Here is an 18,376-nt window from a genome sequence, read left to right as displayed (position 1 = left end):
GAGAGAGCAGGGGAAGGGAAATATTTGTTGTTCTGACACTGAAAGACATAAATGGGGCTTTGCGAGGAGTAGTTGTGTTTACTCGTGTGTGTGGGAAGGATTTTTTCCTGGTGCCTGGCTCCAGCAGGGCTTTGGGAGTGGAAATACTGTTTCTGCTTTGTGCTGCCCCACCGGGCTGAGTTGGTGGTCATTGTTTGGCCTGTGCTCGTGCTCCCTGCGTGCAAGGATTTGACAAAGCTGTGTTCCCCTCTCTCACTCCTTGCCAGGGTAATTATTCCACTGAGTCCCTGAGCAGGATCAGTTCAGTCGGTGGAGAATCTTTTACATAGCAGCTCATCAGCATGTGGCAGCCATAAACTTCATACTGCTTGTTAGAAATCTGAAAAGAAATATTTTAGCTAAATATTTCTGCAGCTTTCATGGAGAGTAATAACCCACAGTAGTTTAAATTATCCACTCAGGATTTGGAAATTGGTCTGAAATCACCGTATTTTCTTTACCCAGTGATGAAGTACACAGTGCCTGATCTTACAAGTGCATTGATGACAAAATTCCCCTCAAGGCAGGCTCAGACTGCCCAAAAGAGAGCTTGTGCAAACATCAGTGCCCTGTTCTCCATCAGCAAACCGTAGAAGGGCAGTCATGGGTCTGGTTTCTCAAAAAGAGACCTTTTTAGGACTGATTTCTCAATTTAATGCACTGTATCAGCCAAAACCCAAACAGCAAAGTAGCTGTTTTGTGTGGTAAATAAAATGTATCTATGAAAGATGTGGTGGTTACTCTTCAGTTAAGCAGTACTAATCTCCTCCAGGTACTGTAGGGACATTTCCAGTCTTGTTTGATTTGTACAGAGAGGACCAAATTAAGCCTGTGTGTACAGAGGGTGAAGATTAAGCACCTTGTGATCTTGAGCCTGAAAAGATTCCATGTCCATCCTATATCCTGTGTGTCCTCAGGTTCCTCGAGCTCTGCCCTGGGGAGAGGAGGTCACAACACATCCCACCCTCCTGCATCTGCTCTGCCCCACCCCAGAGCCCTCAGGGCAGCAGGAGGCAATGGGGGGGGGGCTCCAGCTCGGGATAAACCACAGAGGGAGGGTGGGAAGTGCCAGTTCTCCCTTGGGAAGCAGCACAAACCCAGGTGTGTTCCAGCACTGACCACAGCCACGAGCACCAGTGGGGTGAAAGCATCAGCCCAGACCAGCAGGAGCTTCTGTGTGAACTTCCAAGCCCTGAACAGCTCAGCTCATGGAAAGAATCCCTGTTGGTGAGAGGCGTCCCATCTCCTCCACTCACCCAAAAACCCTTCCATGGGCACACAGTCCTGACTGTTCAGCTTGGGAGGGGGTGAGTGGCCACGTCCTCTGGGGCAGGGACGGGCTGTTCTCAGCTCTGTGTTTGAAGAGGGCCCTTCAGCTGGGGCTGGGAAGCCTCTCAGGTCAGCAAGGGGTTTTTGGCTGTGAAGTCTTTCTATAAATTCCAGTTAGTCATTGTAAATATAATGACTACTTTAAATAAAGTAGTAATGGCTGCTCGAAATTATTCTGGTGTGTTTTTAAAGACAAAAGAAGTTCTGTGATATCTTTGGTGTGCAGTAGCTGAGTGCAGAGTTACAGTCTGCCAGGGAGGCATTTTGTTTTCACCCATGTCAGAGGAAACACAACATGCATTCACTTTTTCTACGCACTCTTCTAGCCCTCCCTTACAGGAAAAGTTGATTACAGCCATCTGAACTCTTGTCTTATAACTGTTTGCAGGTGGACACATCTTTTTTGTCAGGATGTGGCTCATCCCAAGTTTTCTAGAAGGAATTGCCCTCACATTATGTGGGAGGAAATCACTCACATTACCTGACATTAATCTGGTTATCAGGGATATAATAATATAATCTGGTTATATATCAGGGATATAACTCTTTTCCAAGGTGTGGTAGTTTGCAATCTGTCTAAAATTCAGGACTTGAGCTAGAGCTTCTGTTTCAAGTGTTAATTTTCAAAGGCTCATGGGTGAGAGTTTGGTGTTTCTCTGTTTGGTGGTAAAGTTGCACTTTACATCCACATGAACTACTACATAGTAGTAACAGCATGTCCTGTACGTACAGCAAACCTCAGAATAAGGAGTTACATGGTGGGAAATATTGGCTTTTATGGGCAAAAAATTCAATAGCCACTTCAGGATTAAACACGTGGAGCTGGATTTCTGTGTGTGTGGAGTTCTGAGGAACTGACGAGTGCAAGTGGAGGGTTACTCTCCATTTGAGGGGTTTGTTTTTATAACCTCAGGTGTGGCCCAGGTTCAGGTTGTGCAGTCAGGTCTTTGCTGTGCTGCTGACAGAGCTGAGCGTGGGGCACCCCTGGTTACACTCGTGTAACCTTTCAGTTTGTATCGAGACAATGTTGTAGTTATTCCAGGTTTGTAGGATACATTAGGAAATTCCATAGTGATACCAAGTCCTGGAGCTGCTGCAGGGAAGGGAAGGAATTCCCAGCACAGAACCAGAGCAGGAGGTGCATGGAGAGTGCCTGTGGATCAGTAACCCGGGGGGTGAGTGCTGAGCAGGGAGAGCAGCTCTGCCATGCAGGGTGAGCATACCTGGTGCTCACACCTTCCCAGGGCTCCACTGTTCCCTTCTCACCTGGGAAATCAGTTTCCAGTGCCATGAGACACTCCCCTTCCTAAGGGAAGACAGGGAAGTGGAAGAAAACTGAGGATGTGAAGTCGGCCCTTCTCATCCCAACTGAGCGAGGGGTTAAAGCACCAACAGCTTGGATGGCAGAGCACTGCTCTGCAGAGCCATCTCAGAGCAGGATCACTGCCTTGGCTCCTTCCCGTGTGCCCTCGCTGGAACAAAAGCTGGGAAGTGGCTCTGTGCTGGCTCTGAGCTTCTGATGTTCCTTAGATCCGTGACCTTCTCGCTGCTCCGTTCAGCCAGGTTCCAGCAGCAAGTTCAAAATCCGCCCTGTGCTGGTTCTTTGATGTGCACTCACATTGCTCCTTGTTTTGGGGGCTTTTTAAGGAAATATTTCTTTGTTGACTTTAATTTAGAGTAAGATAAACTTGAATGAATGGCATTTTTCTTAAGGCATTGCTCTCTTTTGTAGCCTTAGGCTTTCAATAAGTTTTCCAGCAGGGTTTGATGGTGGTAGTTGCAGGCAGACAGTGTCACAGCTCTCCAGCTGCAGGGATGTCGCTCCTTTGTCACTCATGCCCGGCCCTGGTTTGCTTTGCAGATTCATCTTGATGGTTCCTTTCTCTTGCTTCTGAATAGGTGCTGTTGTAGAACAGTCAGAGTAGGAAACGAGAGGCCAGGCCACGTGGCTCTGGGAGGACTCGCGCTGTGTCACGGGGGTACAGGAGGGGCTGTTTGCTCCCTGCCCGAGCCTTGGAGAAGCCCTTTGGCTCTCGGGTTCTTAACTCGGCCCTCTGCGAGTGCTGACGGCTGAGGAAAGGCCTGGGGATGATCCCGAGGGTGCTGCTCCTGACTGGTGTCAGTGGGAATTAGCGGGAGGGGGCTCTGGGAACGGGTACACCCTCCTGTGTCTTGGGGCTGGGAATTGCTGGGGGAGGCTTCAGGGGACAGACACAACCTCCCCTGTATCTCGGGGCTAGGGAATACCGGGGGGCTCAGGGAATGGTCATTCACCTCCCGTTGTCTCCGGGCTGGGAATTACCGGGGGAGCTCTGGGAATGGGCACATATCCCCTGTATCTCAGGGCTGGGTGTTACCGGGGGGGCTCTGGGAATGGACAGACCCCCCAGCCCATGTCTTGGGGCTGGGTATTACCGGGGGTCTCAGGGAATATCCCCTGTATCTCAGGGCTGGGAATTACCAGGGAGGCTCAGGGAACGGACAGACCCCCAGCCCGTGTCTCAGGGTGGGAATTACGGGGTGGGGTGGGGGGTGTCTCAGGGAATGGGCAGACCTCCCTCCCTGCATCCCAGGGCTGGGAATTACCGGGGGGGCTCAGGGAATGGGGGGACAGCACCCGTGTTTCGGGGCTGGGAATTACGGGGGGGATCAGGGAGCGAGCACATATCCCCTGTATCTGAGCTGGGAATTACAGGGGGAGGGGCTCTGGGAATGGACAGACCCCCAGCCCGTGCCTCAGGGTGGGAATTACGGGAGGGGGGCTCTAGGAAGGGGCCCTCCCTTCCCCTGTCTCAGCGCTGGGAATTACCGGGGGGGTTCCGGGCGCGGCCTCGCCCTCCCCGTGCCCCGGGGGTGTTCCCGGCCCCCGAGGGGAGGCGGGCGCCGCTTTGTCCGCGCCGGGCCCTCCCCGGGCCCTCCGCGGGCCCTCCCGGCGGGCGCGGGCCCGGCTGCGGCTGCCACGTCCCGGGGGCCGGGCCGGGCCGGGCGGGGCGAGCGGGGGGCGGGCCCGGGGCCTGCGCGGTGCCCGGGCGGGGGGCGCGGCCCCGGCGCCTCAGACAGCGCGGCCGCCGGGCGGGAGCACCATGTGCGGTGAGCACGGGCCGGGCGGGCCGGGGGCGGCGGGCAGGGCCGGGCCGGGCCCCGAGTGCTCCGGCCGGCCGGGGGAAGGAGGCTCCGGGCGCTGCCGCCGCCCCGGGGGTGGCGAGCGGCGCCGCGGCCCCGTTATCCCGGGTGTTATCCCGGGTGTTATCCCGGGTGTTATCCCGGGTGTTATCCCGGGTGTTATCCCGGGTGCCATCCCGGTGCCATCGCCCCGCCGCGCCGGGAGGGGCGGCTCGCTCGTGTTAATGCCCCGAAAAGGCGAATTGTCCCCCGGTGGTGACAGAACGTGGCCCCGGCGGACAAAAGGCCCCGGTAGCGCCCGGGTTCGGGCGGGGGTGCCGGGCTGTGGGATGTGGGAGCCCCTGCCCGGGGGTGCCGGGCTGTGGGATGTGGGAGCCCCTGCCCGGGGTACCGGGGTGTGGTGCCGGCACGGCGGGGATGTGGGAGCCCCGGTGCTGCCCGGGGGACACGCGGGAGCCCCCGGCGTGCCCGGCCCCGGCTCGGCTCTGTGGAAACAGCCGCTCCCACCCGGGGGCACAGCAGTGGGGGTTTGAGGCGTCACAATTGTGACACGGGGGTTTCACGGGGCCGTTCGGGCTCGGTCGGTGCGGGCTGAGGCAGCGGGCGGGGGTCCGGCCGGGGCTCGGCAGTGCCCGGGGCCGGGACCAGCTCAGGACACGCCAGCGGAGCCTCCCCGAGCTCAGCTCATGCCCCGGGCGAGCAGCAGCTCGGGCCAGCGAGGCTGGTCCTCTCACCGAGGTCCTTTCCACTCCATTTGCTCTTCTAGTGCAGCCACTCCGCCTCTTCTTTTGGACACGGGAATATCACTGATCCTTTATCTTTCTGTCCCGTCGTCTTCATGTTCTTCCATGGATATCTGTGCAACAGTGATCTGTTGGTTCTTCCTGTTGTCATTCAACATTTCCTTCTCTTTTTTGTTAGTTTTATGTGCAAAATTAAAGTGATGCCCTAAGCGAGATTATGGGGTTTGTACCTAATGTGCAAGTTGCCATTTCTCTCATTGTTTTTGTGGGGTCGAACTGGTATCACCTTCAAACTCCTCCAGTACCTGGCCAGCATGTCCAGCTTCGTGCCCTCTTTCCAGAGCCTCTTTACCAGGGAGCTGGGAATCGATCCTCTTTGTCAGTCTTCCTTCTGAATAGAACTCGTGTTGTATTTCTGTAAATTGTGTTTCTGACTGTACATCTGCCCTTGGCAGAGAAAAACGAAGGTAAGGCAGGTCAGAACTGCACATCCCAATTTGCAGTCAAGTGGCACCAGCTTTGTCTTTGGCCTACCGACAAATACTAAGATGTAAAGCCATCGAAGACACAATAGTTTCCATGCAAAAACCAAGTATAAATTTAGTGAAGGGAAGATCTGAGCTTCCCTTGTGGAAGTTGTGGAGCACTGTGAAGAGGCCATAAGGAACTCCAGCTTACATTTAACACTATGTTCAGTTGTGTTAAAAGTACAAAGTGGAGCAAAGCTAAGAATAGAAGGGATAATTATTATTATAAATAGCTTGCTGCAAGGATAGGGATGGTTTGGGTGCCTCGTGCTTGCCTTATGTGAGGTCCAGCCTTTGAAATGTGCAGTATTAACTTTCTGCTCTTTTGTCTTTATGTGTGTGATAAGCCCTGAAAATGCTGGGGGGAGTTACTTAGTTGTGTTCAGACTTGATGTGTTTCTCCTGTTTATGATATAAGCAAAATTCTCTTTGGATATTGAAACATTTTATGAAGACAGTGAGAAAAGCATTAGTGACTATTGACTCTGCTGTTGAGTCTTGTTCTGGGGAGATGTGTCCTGAGAGATGTTCTGAGAGATGTGTCCTGTGGGGAGATCTGACTTGTCTCTCCTGACAGGGGATGTCTTGCAGTGGAGGGCCCTGATCTCTCGTGCTGTGGGTTCCACAAGGTCTGAGCAGCTGAGTTACACAGGGTAGTGGCAGCTGCACAGGCCTGGTGAATCCTCAGACAACGTTTCTGGAATAGAATGGGAAGTTGGGATTTACACTGCTTTGTCTTGCCTGGTGGGTCCCCTGCCACCTTCAGAGTTTTACCCAATTCATCTCACACAGAAAGGTGGTTATTATGATGAGTTTTAACAGAAGAAATGTGACAGTGCTGCAGTTGTTGTCTGAATTCTCAGATACCTTCATTTATCAGAGAGACTGAAGGGAGAGCTTCAGTTCACTCCATCAACAGCTTCAGCTTCCAGACTGGAATTACCAACAGTGTTTTCCCTGGTGTTCAGGTTTATGTGTGACCTTACAAAGTCTCACGGTCTGACAGGCTCCTGCTGCTGGACAGGGGAAGGAAAGGAACCTCAAAGTTCAGTTCTTGGTGTCTGACAGCAATATGGAGATGTGCTGGGGTTCTGCTTTTAATAGTGTTAGTGAAAAATAGCATTTGTTCTTGATGTGTATTAGAAACTTGCAGTTTGAAGACCTGGCCAGTGTAAGTTGGGTGTGCTTTGGTCTGAATGCACCAAATGGTGCATTCAGTGGCATCTATGGCATGAATGTTCAATGGCATCTATGAAATAGTTTAGGAAACAGGTTTTTCAGGGTAGCCAGGCTCAATGGACTGTTCTGTAAATCAGTAAACCTGTTGTGTGCTGTGACTGGTTTTAATGACAAAAGGGATTGTAGAATTTAGGTCTTGTATTACTAGTGATTCCTGAAGATAAAAATGGGAATAAGAAAGACTTGAGTTTCAGGTTTGGGGGTTGTCTGTCCAGCAGTGGGGGCTGCTGTCCCCCTGCTGAGCTGCCATTTGTCACCCCGAGGTGTCCCTGGGGGCTGCCCTTCTCTGAACCAGGAGCAGTGGTTCTCGCCCAGAGGAACCCCCAGAACTGATGCTCTGGTTGTTCAGTGAGGCAGGAGAAACCCTGCCCCTTTCAGCTGGGGAGGGAGAGGTGTGTGTGTGGGCAGCCAGAGCAGCATCCCGTGCACAAATGTGGATCTGCACTGAGGGGATGTTTTCCTGCTTTGCTTTTTGCTCAGCCTGGAGGTGATGGGTTGGGTGTAACCTCTCCCCTGTGCAGCTCTGACAGCACAGCCAGGGTGGGTCTGACCTTGTGCTCCTCAGACCCGGCAGAAATAGGGAGGTTTTGGTACCTCCCTGAACTGCAGGTGACAGGAGCCCACTCCAGTGGGGCTGAGCATCCCTTCTGGGATGAAGGATTCCTTGGAATTGCCAGGGGGATGTGCTGATAGCATCGTCTGTGGAAGTGGTTTAACAGTAAAGGGTATGCTACAAAGGAGTTTGTGAGTAAACCCAGCCTGAAGGCTTTTCTGCTTTTGTAGGAAAAGGATTAGGAGAAGCTGTTCCTGAGTAACTTCACCTATTCAAGATCCTGGAGAAGATTATTTGTCTGGAAGTAGTGATTAATTTCATTTGCCTGTGAACTTCCCATGAAATAAAGGAATCTGAGCTCCGAAAAGGTCACAGGAAAATGAAGTTCTCAGGAAAAGTATTGTGACTGTCAACTATAAAAATCAGGAACATCCATTTGTTAAAAGTTCTATTCTGTTAAAAGTACCATCTGTTTATAGGGAGCTCTTTGTGTAGCTGACAGTAAGAAGGCCCAGGATTTGGGCTTGAATATTAAAAATCAGCTCTCAGAGAGAGTTGGGTTTCCCAAGCTGCCAAATACCTGTTCTCGTGGTTCCTCAGGTAAGATTTTTAAGGCAAACCCACAAGAAAGGAGATGTTTTATGTTCTAGAGTGTATAGATCAAGATATTTCACTGAAGAGAAATACAGACAGGACTCCTTACTGTGGATTTCAGTGTGATTCAGGGGTTGTCTGATAAGCTGACATGCTTTGAACGAGCCTTTTCAGTCCACGTGTGCAAACTCCTGTGTCAGGTCAGTAGTTTAAATATGTCATTAAGTTGAAATGCTTCATTATGTTGTAAAGTGGGAGTGCTGTTCTAATTCCCAAGTGTATTAGTGTCAAGTCCTGAGGTGTATTAGTGTACTCCAGCCAGGGCTGTTGTGTTTCCTGAGCCTGGCAGACAGACATTCCTGGAGTGTCTTTGCTGCTGTTTTCTTTCAGCTGGGAATTCCCAGTTCCAAACAGTGCTGGACGAGAGGGAAGTTCACAGGGTTGGTGTTTTGCTTCACATATCATGTGTTTCAGCTGGAACAATGCCAGCTCAGGGCTTGTCAAGATAGAGTGATTAAACGTCATTAAATGTCACTCATATATCTTGGTTTCCTGGAATACTTCCTCCTGCTGGCTCATTTCCACAGTGAGTTCCAGGGGGCAGGTGTGGTGCTGTTACTGAAGAGCCCTTGTGTGGGAGGGGCTGAAACCAAAACTCCTCTTTTTGAGTCTGCTGGGCACCTGAAATTCATGGTTCTGGGAGGTTCTGCTCGGAGTTTGGGTTTGTACATTTTCAGCACCTGACAGCTGGGCTGGCAAGGGGGATAAGCTGGGGATGCACCAGATGGGACCCTGGTGGAACTCCTTGGATTTGCCTTGGAATTTCATCCAAACCAGCGTGTTCCCACTGAGAGTTGTGATTTCAAGAAACTTCACTTTGACAGAGAGATTGGTGCTTCTCTGAGAGCCGTCCTGACAGAGAGCTGTGCAGCTGTGTCTCCTCATCTCCTGACAGAGATCTGTGCAGTTGTGTCTCCTCAGCTCCTGACCAAGAGCTGTGCAGTTGTGTCTCCTCAGCTCCTGACAGAGATCTGTGCAGTTGTGTCTCCTCATCTCCTGACAGAGATCTGTGCAGTTGTGTCTCCTCAGCTCCTGACAGAGATCTGTGCAGTTGTGTCTCCTCATCTCCTGACAGAGATCTGTGCAGTTGTGTCTCCTCAGCTCCTGACCAAGAGCTGTGCAGTTGTGTCTCCTCAGCTCCTGACCAAGAGCTGTGCAGTTGTGTCTCCTCAGCTCCTGACCAAGAGCTGTGCAGCTGTGTCTCCTCAGCTCCTGACCAAGAGCTGTGCAGTTGTGTCTCCTCAGCTCCTGCTGGTGTGAGAGGAAAGGTCCTTTCCAGGCTGAACTGCAGGGTTGGGTGTTCTGTGTCCCACCTCGGGGCAGGCTGCCTTTTGTGGCTGGATGAAGTGACCCTTTGTTCAGCTGTTGAGTGAAAAGAGGGTTTTCCTTGCAGGGCCTGGGCTCTGTGTCACCCTGGGACGTGTGTGTCACGCTGTGTGTCACCTGGGTGCCCTCTGACAGTGACACAGTTGGGACCCAATGCTTGAGCTCTGATTTCAGAGGAAAATTCTCTCTGCACAGCCCAGCTTGTGGCTGCTGGGAGAAAGGAATATTTTTCAAAAATGCTCCTAGATCAAGCACTTCTTTCCTCTTCAGTCTTTCTGTTGAGGGCAGTGGAACTGTGCTTAAAAGTGGCAGTGATTCCAAGGTGTGATTGCTCAGATATTCCTGAATAACCCAATAGTCAGTAAAAATGCTGGTTTTGAAATGTGCACTCAAACTTTCCCCAGCTATGACGAGTCACCTCATTACAGGATGTTTGAAAAGGAGAAAATGAAATGCATTTGTAAATATTTCCAGTAAATGAAACTTCTTTACACATAATTCATCATGATAAGTGTCATAAATGGGTGATAAGCCTTCAGATACTGGAGTCTAGCTTGCAGATTAGTAAGTCGTGTTTTGGAAGACTTGTGTCCTTTTACAGGAGCCTTATTGTCCCATATTTTACTTTAATTATGCATCATTTTTACATATTCTATTTTTATTTCATTTTTTCCTGTTTCCTCTAAGGTGCATTTCAAACCTCCTTGTCTTACTTTCATTTTTGTCTGTAAGATGTGTTGCTCACAGGTGAGTTCTTAGAATTTGATTTTCCCAGGGGCACCTCCATTATCACTCCAGCTATTTTCCTCTCAGGGTCTAAAAGCTGAACTGAGTCAAAATGGAATCTCCCAGTGTTTACAGGGTCTGGTGTTTTTTTGAGGAGTGTGTCTGCATATTTCACATCATTAACAGTGTATTTGCATTTCTTCTGATTTCCTTACTTTTCATAGTCTGTGTTTTCTGATAAGAGGCACTGAATTCCTTGGGTTGGGTTTTTTGGGGGTTGTTTGTTTTTTTTTTTTTTGTAGCATTCTTAGTCTCAGGTTCATATTTTTTTCACAGGCCTCCTGAATAATCTTAATTGTGCTGTAATTAATAGACGTTTTCAGTGCCTGAGACAAGTGCCAAGCTGGCTGCTTTCTGGATGGATGTGTTGTGTTTGTTTGCAGTACAGGCAGGAGTAAACCCTTTGGTTTTCCCTCTCGTTCCAGAGGAGCCATCCCTTCCTGAGGGCACGGCATTCTGTCCTCCCCTGCCAGCAGTTGTGATCCCTGACAAGGAGTCAAGTTTGGAGCTGTTGGCTGGGTGTTTTTTTTTTAGTTTAGGTGTGACTGAACTTGCTGAAATGTGCAGAGAAAACGACTTCTCAAGCCACTGTCTGATTTGGGTTCAGATTTACCAAAAGTGTCCAGCCCTACCTGCAGGGAGACAGTTCTGCTTTTAAGCCATTTTTTTTTGGTTCAGAATAAGTAGCAATCCAAGTGTCAGGAGCGGGATGGAGACTAAAATGTTCAATTCACATTTAAAAAAAATATTTTATGACAGGAAAGTGAGTTTCTGCCTAAAAACTGTGCCTGTCTGTGGAGTGAGACTGTTTTCAGGAGGAGGGTTTGGTTTCAGGGGGCTCAGCCCGGGGTTGCTGTGCTGTGCAGTGATGTTGGTGGGGCTGGGAGCTGTGCTGTCCCCCTTCCCTGGTGTCCCCACCCTCTGGCTGTGCCCAGTTTCCCAGTTCCAGATGTGTGGGTGACACCCTGGGCCCCCCTGTGCTTCCAGGGAAAATACCCTCATTTAAAATGTGATATCACGGCCTGGAAATGAGTTGGGTTTTGTGCCTGGTGGTGTTACAGGGGCAGTGCCTGCCATCCCACAGTCCCAGGAGCATTCCCTCCCACCCTCATCCCCCTGATCCCAGAGCATTCCCTCCCACCCTCATCCCCCTGATCCCAAAGCATTCCCTCCCACCCTCATCCCCCTGATCCCAGAGCATTCCCTCCCACCCTCATCCCCCTGATCCCAAAGCATTCCCTCCCACCCTCATCCCCCTGATCCCAGAGCATTCCCTCCCACCCTCATCCCCCTGATCCCAAAGCATTCCCTCCCACCCTCATCCCCCTGATCCCAGAGCATTCCCTCCCAGCCCTTGCCCGCCGCTGTCTGCGGAGGCTGGAGACATGGACAGGGAGCCAGGGTGGGATATAAGGTGGCAGAGCCAATCCCTCAGTGCCCTCGCTGTCCCACAGTGCTTCCCCTCCACCTTCCCTCGGTTCTCTTTCCTCCCTGTGTCTTTCCATATCCCACTGCTCCGTCCCCAGATTCCCGAGGCTGCCTCACCCTTTCCCTGGCAGCCTGTCCCGTTCCTGCTCAGCCAGGGAAGAAGGGCCTCCTCTGTGCTCCCTCAATGGGCCCTTGTGCCTCTCACCCGGCTGCTGTTCCCGGGGAGGCCGTGCAGGAGCCAGCCTGGCCACAGGGGATGGAGTTCCAACCCCAGAGCACCCCAAGGCTCCTCGTTGCTCCCTCTCCTGCAGGTCCTGCCCGAGCGGCCGGGCTGCTGTGCCGTGGGAGCGGGATGAGTTCCCAGGGAGCTGTGCCCCAGTGGGACTGGCTGTGCCACTCTGAGGTGGCTGAAATGCCACCAAGGGGGTGCAGAGCTTGTAGGTTCTTCTGGAGAACCGTGTGATGGGCCCAGCACCATCCAAACGAGGTGTGAAGCTCCAGGGATTGGCTGGGAACGGGACCCTGAGCGTGGCATCCAGGATACATAAAACACAGAGCGAGGTTTCAATCAAATGATTTAGATGATTTTAAAAAAAAATGCAAGCAGTGTTTGTGATTCTGTAATTACTCATGGTGGTTTTAGTTATGCCTTCTGGAGTGGCTGGACTTGGGATGTCCTGGCAGGTGACAGGGAAGTATCAGGGACTGCTGCAGCCCAGCTGCCTTTGAAAGCCCTCTCGAGTGCCTTTTGTCTCTGCTTTATGGTAACTTGTTTTATGTGCAGCTCTCCTGCTGCATTGGGTGTCTGTTCAGAGGGGGGCTTTTCCAGCTCCTGCTGTAAGACCTGGAGTCATTTAAAGGATTTTGGGCATCCGGGATATAGCTGAAATGTGCTGTCCTTCAGCCTGACAACTACTCAGTCAGCTCACTTCAAACAGGAGGCTGCTGTTTGTCTGAAGAAGGCAGTTTTTAGAAGCAGAGTGAACGAAGCATCTCGAATTGGAAAGCTGTTTTTATGCCAAGGGGTGGGGATGAGGGTTTGGAGATGAAGGCATCCTTCCCAGGAGGCGTTTGGAGCACAGCAGAGGTGTCTGCTGAGCTCTGAGCTGTGGGCTGGGAGGTTTGGGGAGGAGGAGCTCACCCTGTCCGTGAGACTGGAGGATCCAGCACTCAGGGTGAGCAGATTCCATGGGAGAGCAGCAGCCCCATGTGCCCTGTTGGTTTGGGATCCGGAGCAATGGAAAGGAAACTGAATTTTCATAAACTTGGTCCTGGTAGCCTTGTGGGTGGTTTGGGAAATGAAGGCAGAAGCCAAAGGAACCAAGTGAAAAACTCCTTTTTTATTGTTTTGCCTTCATCTGAGTAGGATTAAGAAAAGGAACACTAGAAAGTGCATCTGCTTTCTTGCAGCAGCGTGGAAGATCAGGGATTTGTGGTGAGCTCTGTTTGCAGCAGAGCTCCAGGGACATGTCACTTCTCCTGGCAGTGGGAAGGTGAAGCTCAGGGCAAGCTTATCCTGAGACCTTTCCATGGAAAAGGGAGAAGGAACAGGAGAGGGTCAGAACAGCTTGGGCTGTGTAAGGCCCTGTCCCTACCGTGGCTGAGCAGTCCTTGTAAATGGTCCAGCACTTTGCTGTGGGATGTTCTGTGTGTCCATCAGCACTGAGTAGCCCCTATTCCTACTTATAAAATAAAGACAACAAAAGGCTTGGAACTATCTAGTTTAATTCCAAAACACAAAAAAGCTGAAGAATGCAATTTTTCAAATACTCTTTAAAATAGTCTCTGTGTAAAGGTGTATGCTCTAAAAGCCCTGTTGGGAGCACAGTTTCACCCATGAGTAAAAGTTTGGGAGCTGTATGGCAGCACCATCAGGAAAATATCAAAGATGCCTTTAAAAGGACTTTGGGTTTGTGTGTGTGACTGAATTCTGATCTCAAGAGGTTTTGATAAAGTTTCTCAAATGGCAAACCTGGAAAGATGGATGTTTGTGTGAATCTGGTCTCACTTTTACTCCACACAGATATTTTCTCCTTTCAGATGTTACAGGGTGAAACTCTAGGTTTCAAGTATGGATATTTCTAGCACCCAGTAAATGTCTTTTCCTCCTGCTGCTTCATGGTGGCACCAAAGGAAATGGTTCTGAGCTGGAGCCAGGGTTGGCATTAGAGATGGAGGAATTTGTGTGTCCTCATCACTGCTTAAAATAGAAGCAACAATTAATCTTCCTCTGCAACCCACAGGAAAAGGAGCTCCATTGGTTTGGGGGTGTTCGTGTACACGAGTGAAATGATTTTGTTCTCAGTGAATTAGTGGGAGGAACTCGAAAGCTCTTGAAGGAAGAGTTCCTTTGGAGGATGGTTCTTGGCTCTGTGTCAGTGAGCCCTGACTTCTTCACCTGCGGGGAGGAGTGTTCTGTGCCCTGTGTTGTCCCCTGGCAGCTCATCCTCTTGTGTAGGTCCAGCCCATGGGGAAATTATGCCTCCCATCACCCCCAGGCTTGTCCTGCTCAGATGCTTTCAGAGTCAGGAGAGGGATGAGGGTGTTTTTGGGTAGTTTTGGTCTGTTAAATGTTAGTGACATCTCTGTGGGGCTGAAAAGGTGGTGGTGAAAACTGTCAGCAGAGAGTTCATGGTACTGTTTGAGTTTTAACTTAGTGCACACACAAAGGAGCTGGCACATACGGAGCTTCCTCAGCTGTGATTCTGTGGTAAGATTGTTCTCTTTTCCCCAACCAGGCATCTTTGCTTACCTGAACTACCATGTTCCCCGGACGAGGCGGGAGATCCTGGAGACCCTCATCAAGGGGCTCCAGCGGCTGGAGTACAGGGGCTATGACTCTGCAGGTACCTCTCCCTTCAGCAACACTGCCTCTTCTTTTGAGTTTTGGCTTGTAAGTGATGGGTTTGGTGGTGTAATTGTGAATGGTTTCTACTGTCTTCTACTGTTGAAGAAAACTGAAACACAAACTGGACGTGCCTGTGGTCAGGTGGTCAGAGGTTTGGATTAACTTTCAATATACAGATTTCTATAAACATTCTTGATGCCTTTTTTTTTTCTAAGGCTTTAAAAATACTGACAAGGGTGGCAAAAGGAAAACTTATTTCTGCTCTGAGGGGTTTCTTGCCTATATGTTGAGGAAGAAAGGGCACTGGAAAAAGAAGAAAGGGCAGTATTGGTTTGCTTCAAAGATTGTAATAACTTCTGCACTTCACTCTATTTCTCCACGTCCCATGGTGGTGCTTAGGTGTGGGACTGGATGGTGGAAACGACAAAGACTGGGAAGCCAATGCCTGCAAAATCCATATTATCAAGCAGAAGGGCAAAGTGAAGGCCCTGGATGAAGAGGTTCACAGTGAGTATCTCCCTTTCCTCCTTTGCCTGCCCTCTTCCCTCGAGCTGTCCTCTCCCCTCTTTGGGTTTTGGATATCACCTGTTTTACCCACCAGCACTGTATATCCAAGTGACCTGGGTGTGTAGAGCCAGAGGTGTCAACACTCACCCCTGTGCTGTGAAGGCACCATGTGCTGTGAGCAGTCCCCAGTGATCCTGTGGGTGTGGGGTGAAGGCACAGAGAAGTCCTGATTCCTTGAGACAAATCAGTCACAGCCTGTTAAAATAAAATAGACCTGAAATATGTTTTAAAAAGGACCTAAAAACCCCAAACAAAATCAATCCTTAAGGTGAGAGATAATTATCTAGAGCTTGAGCAGAAAGGAGAAATGCTCTAATATCTCACCAGGTGGATTTTAACTGTTCACTTGTAACACTTATCCCAGCTCAGTCTGTCCATCTGGGGGTGATGGGCTCTGCAGGTGGCTTTGGGAAAGCACTGGTGTGTGACACTGTCATATCATGAGAGCAGGCAATGAGGGCTTCTGCAGCCCTTTCTGCTTCTCTGTGTTCCCTTGACTGAGATGTTAAGTTCATTAAATCTGAGCTGGATGCAAAGACACAGAGTTTTTGGGAGTGGGATACAGGTGGGCTGTGTGAGGGTGGGGAAGTGCTTTTCAGAGCAGTCAGGATCTCTGTTTCACATCCCAAAGCTGCTGTGTTGATGTCATTCAAGTCTTTTTAACCCACTCTTGTGTTACCCTCAGGTGCAGAGTGTTGTGTGTCCCAGAAGGAGGTGGGTTGGTCTGCTCTGGGTGTAAACCAGGAGCCAGAAAAGCCAGATGAGGTGGGGTGTGTGGTACAGAAACAGGAGAGAGATAAAGGATTCCTGAGGAAACGTTTGTCTGCTCAAGAAAGTTGCAGGATAGTTTTAAAGAGGTTGTGGAGACACTTGTGGAACAAAAGGAGTATTTTTTTTCCAAAGAAATATTATTGCTAATGGTACATTTTCTAGAGACAGGGGTTAGGGATGAGTAACTAAGTGGTGTGTAGCCATGAGGTGGGCTGGTACAGTCACAGGTGACAGGTCACAGGGGCATCCTGAGAGATAACAAGGTTGGATTCTTTCTTAAAGGTTATTTTGTGTTTTAGCAAGGTGAGGAATGCAGGGTGATTGCTTGTGTCCGTCTGCATTGTCCATCCCTGGAAACACCTTGGTGTTTTGGTTGGACTTGATGATCTTAAGGGTCCTTTTCAGCCTTAACAATCCTGTGATTCCGTGTCCTGTGGGATTTGCTGGTTCTGTTTCCCTGCCAGCATTCCTGTCCTGTGATCCCCGGAGGCCTGGGGAGACCCCCACCTCACCTTGGGGTAGGGACAGCCCCTCAGGACTGAAACCTTCCCCTTCTGCTGCAGAGCAACAGGACATGGACCTGGACATCGAGTTTGATGTGCACCTGGGGATCGCCCACACGCGCTGGGCCACGCACGGGGAGCCCAACCCCATCAACAGCCACCCCCAGCGCTCCGACAAGAACAACGGTGAGTCTGAGCCCCTGGGGCCTCTGCAGGAGCTTCCTGCTGCCTCCCCTGCCCTGGAGGGGTGGCTGGACCCGGGCTGGGGGTGTATTCAGTGGTGCTGAGCCCAGCTGAGGGGAAGCTGCAGGGGCTGGACTCAGTTTTTGGCCACGGGGTGTGTTGGCAGTGAGGGGTGATCCCAGGGAGGGGTGGGGTTGGTGCCCAGGGGTTGGGTGGGTGTGTGGGCACAGAGCAGGGAGGTAAAGGCAGAAGGAAATTGGATGGTGAGAACTCTCGTGACCGTTCCTTGGAGCAGGATTTTGTATACTTTTTTCCCCATTTATTTTGGTTTTTCCCCGATCCCACTGCACAGAAGGGGTTGTTGTGCTTGGGGCTGTCACAGTGTGGGTTGTGATGGGTGTAGCTGCCCCAGGAGCAGCAGGGAGTTTAATTGCTCCCAGCAGGATGGAAGCTGCCAAGTGCCTGAGTGACTCCAGAAGCTTTGCAGGATCTTGGCAGCCCTGGTCCCACCCATGTCACTCTTATCCTCTGCCATTCCCAGCCACACCAGTGGGACAGAGCAGGGAATCCCAGCAGGAGGTGAATCTGCTTTGTTCTGCCAAGTGCCTCTCCCACAGTGACGTTCTTTGGGCTCTGGGGTCAGTTCCATGGCTGTGGGCTTTGCTGCCAGGCTGGTGCTAGGGCTGAACAGGGCCTTTCCTTTGTCCCCAGAGTTCATTGTCATCCACAATGGCATCATCACCAACTACAAGGACCTGCGGAAATTCCTGGTGAGTGACCCCTGGGTGTGTGTGGGACACTCCCTCCCTGCCTTCCCACTCACCTCTGCTCACACACTTCCCACTCACCTCTGCTCACACACTTCCCACTCACCTCTGCTCACACACTTCCCACTCACCTTTGCTCACAACACTTCCCACTCACCTGTGCCTACACACTTCCCACTCACCTGTGCTCACACACTTCCCACTCACCTGTGCTCACAACACTTCCCACTCACCTGTGCTCACAACACTTCCCACTCACCTGTGCTCACACACTTCCCACTCACCTCTGCTCACACACTCCCCACTCACCTGTGCTCACAACACTTCCCACTCACCTGTGCTCACAACACTTCCCACTCACCTGTGCTCACACACTTCCCACTCACCTCTGCTCACACACTTCCCACTCACTCCCCCACTTGTATTCTCACACTCACTTTCCCACTCAAACTCCCCCACTCACATTCACACTCCCCACTTGTCCTGTTCCTTCACTCACTCCCCAGATCTCATTTTCACTCCTTCCACTCCCTCACTCACATTCACTCTCCTCCATTCACATTCCCCCACTCCTATTTGCACTCACCTTCACTGAGACTCTCACAGTAACTCTCCTACTCCTGAGTTCCATCCCCCCATTCCCTCTCTATCTCACCCCCACTTGCCTTCCCACTCCCATCCCTCCTCACTCCCCCACTCATATTCTCACACTCATACTCACTGCAGTGCTCACTCCCCCAATTTACACTCCCTCCTTGATCCCTCACACCCCTGCTCCCACTCCCATTCTCCCACTCTCTCTGTTCACATTCCCTCTCTCACACCCCCTCATTATTCCACTCACTCCTTCTCCCTCCCCAGTCACACTCACATCCCCCTCCTCCTCACTCCCCTGCTCGTGTTCTCACACTCACCCCTTCACTCTCACTCTCTTCCATTCTGCACTCACTCCCACTCCCACTCACTGCCCTGTGCTCCCTTCCTCATATT

General features: G+C 51.1%; 1 protein-coding gene across 2 annotated transcripts in view; it reads left to right on the top strand.

Moving 5' to 3' along the window:
• The first annotated feature begins 4,140 nt into the window (after positions 1-4,140).
• The window catches only part of GFPT1 (glutamine--fructose-6-phosphate transaminase 1), a 42,640-nt gene continuing 28,404 nt past the window's right edge, over positions 4,141-18,376 (top strand). The window contains exons 1-5 of one of the 2 annotated variants that reach the window (XM_064637731.1): positions 4,141-4,458; positions 14,486-14,593; positions 14,995-15,102; positions 16,497-16,622; positions 17,331-17,389. In XM_064637731.1, the coding sequence (XP_064493801.1) occupies positions 4,452-4,458; positions 14,486-14,593; positions 14,995-15,102; positions 16,497-16,622; positions 17,331-17,389 (408 nt within the window). In that variant the 5' untranslated portion in view covers positions 4,141-4,451. The remainder of the gene's footprint in view (positions 4,459-14,485; positions 14,594-14,994; positions 15,103-16,496; positions 16,623-17,330; positions 17,390-18,376) is intronic. The other variant, XM_064637730.1, reaches the window with a different exon arrangement.

This window comes from Pseudopipra pipra, chromosome 28 (genome assembly GCF_036250125.1).
Source record: "Pseudopipra pipra isolate bDixPip1 chromosome 28, bDixPip1.hap1, whole genome shotgun sequence".
In the NCBI taxonomy this organism is placed as follows: domain Eukaryota; kingdom Metazoa; phylum Chordata; class Aves; order Passeriformes; family Pipridae; genus Pseudopipra; species Pseudopipra pipra.
This window is presented reverse-complemented; position numbering and strand designations above follow the sequence as displayed.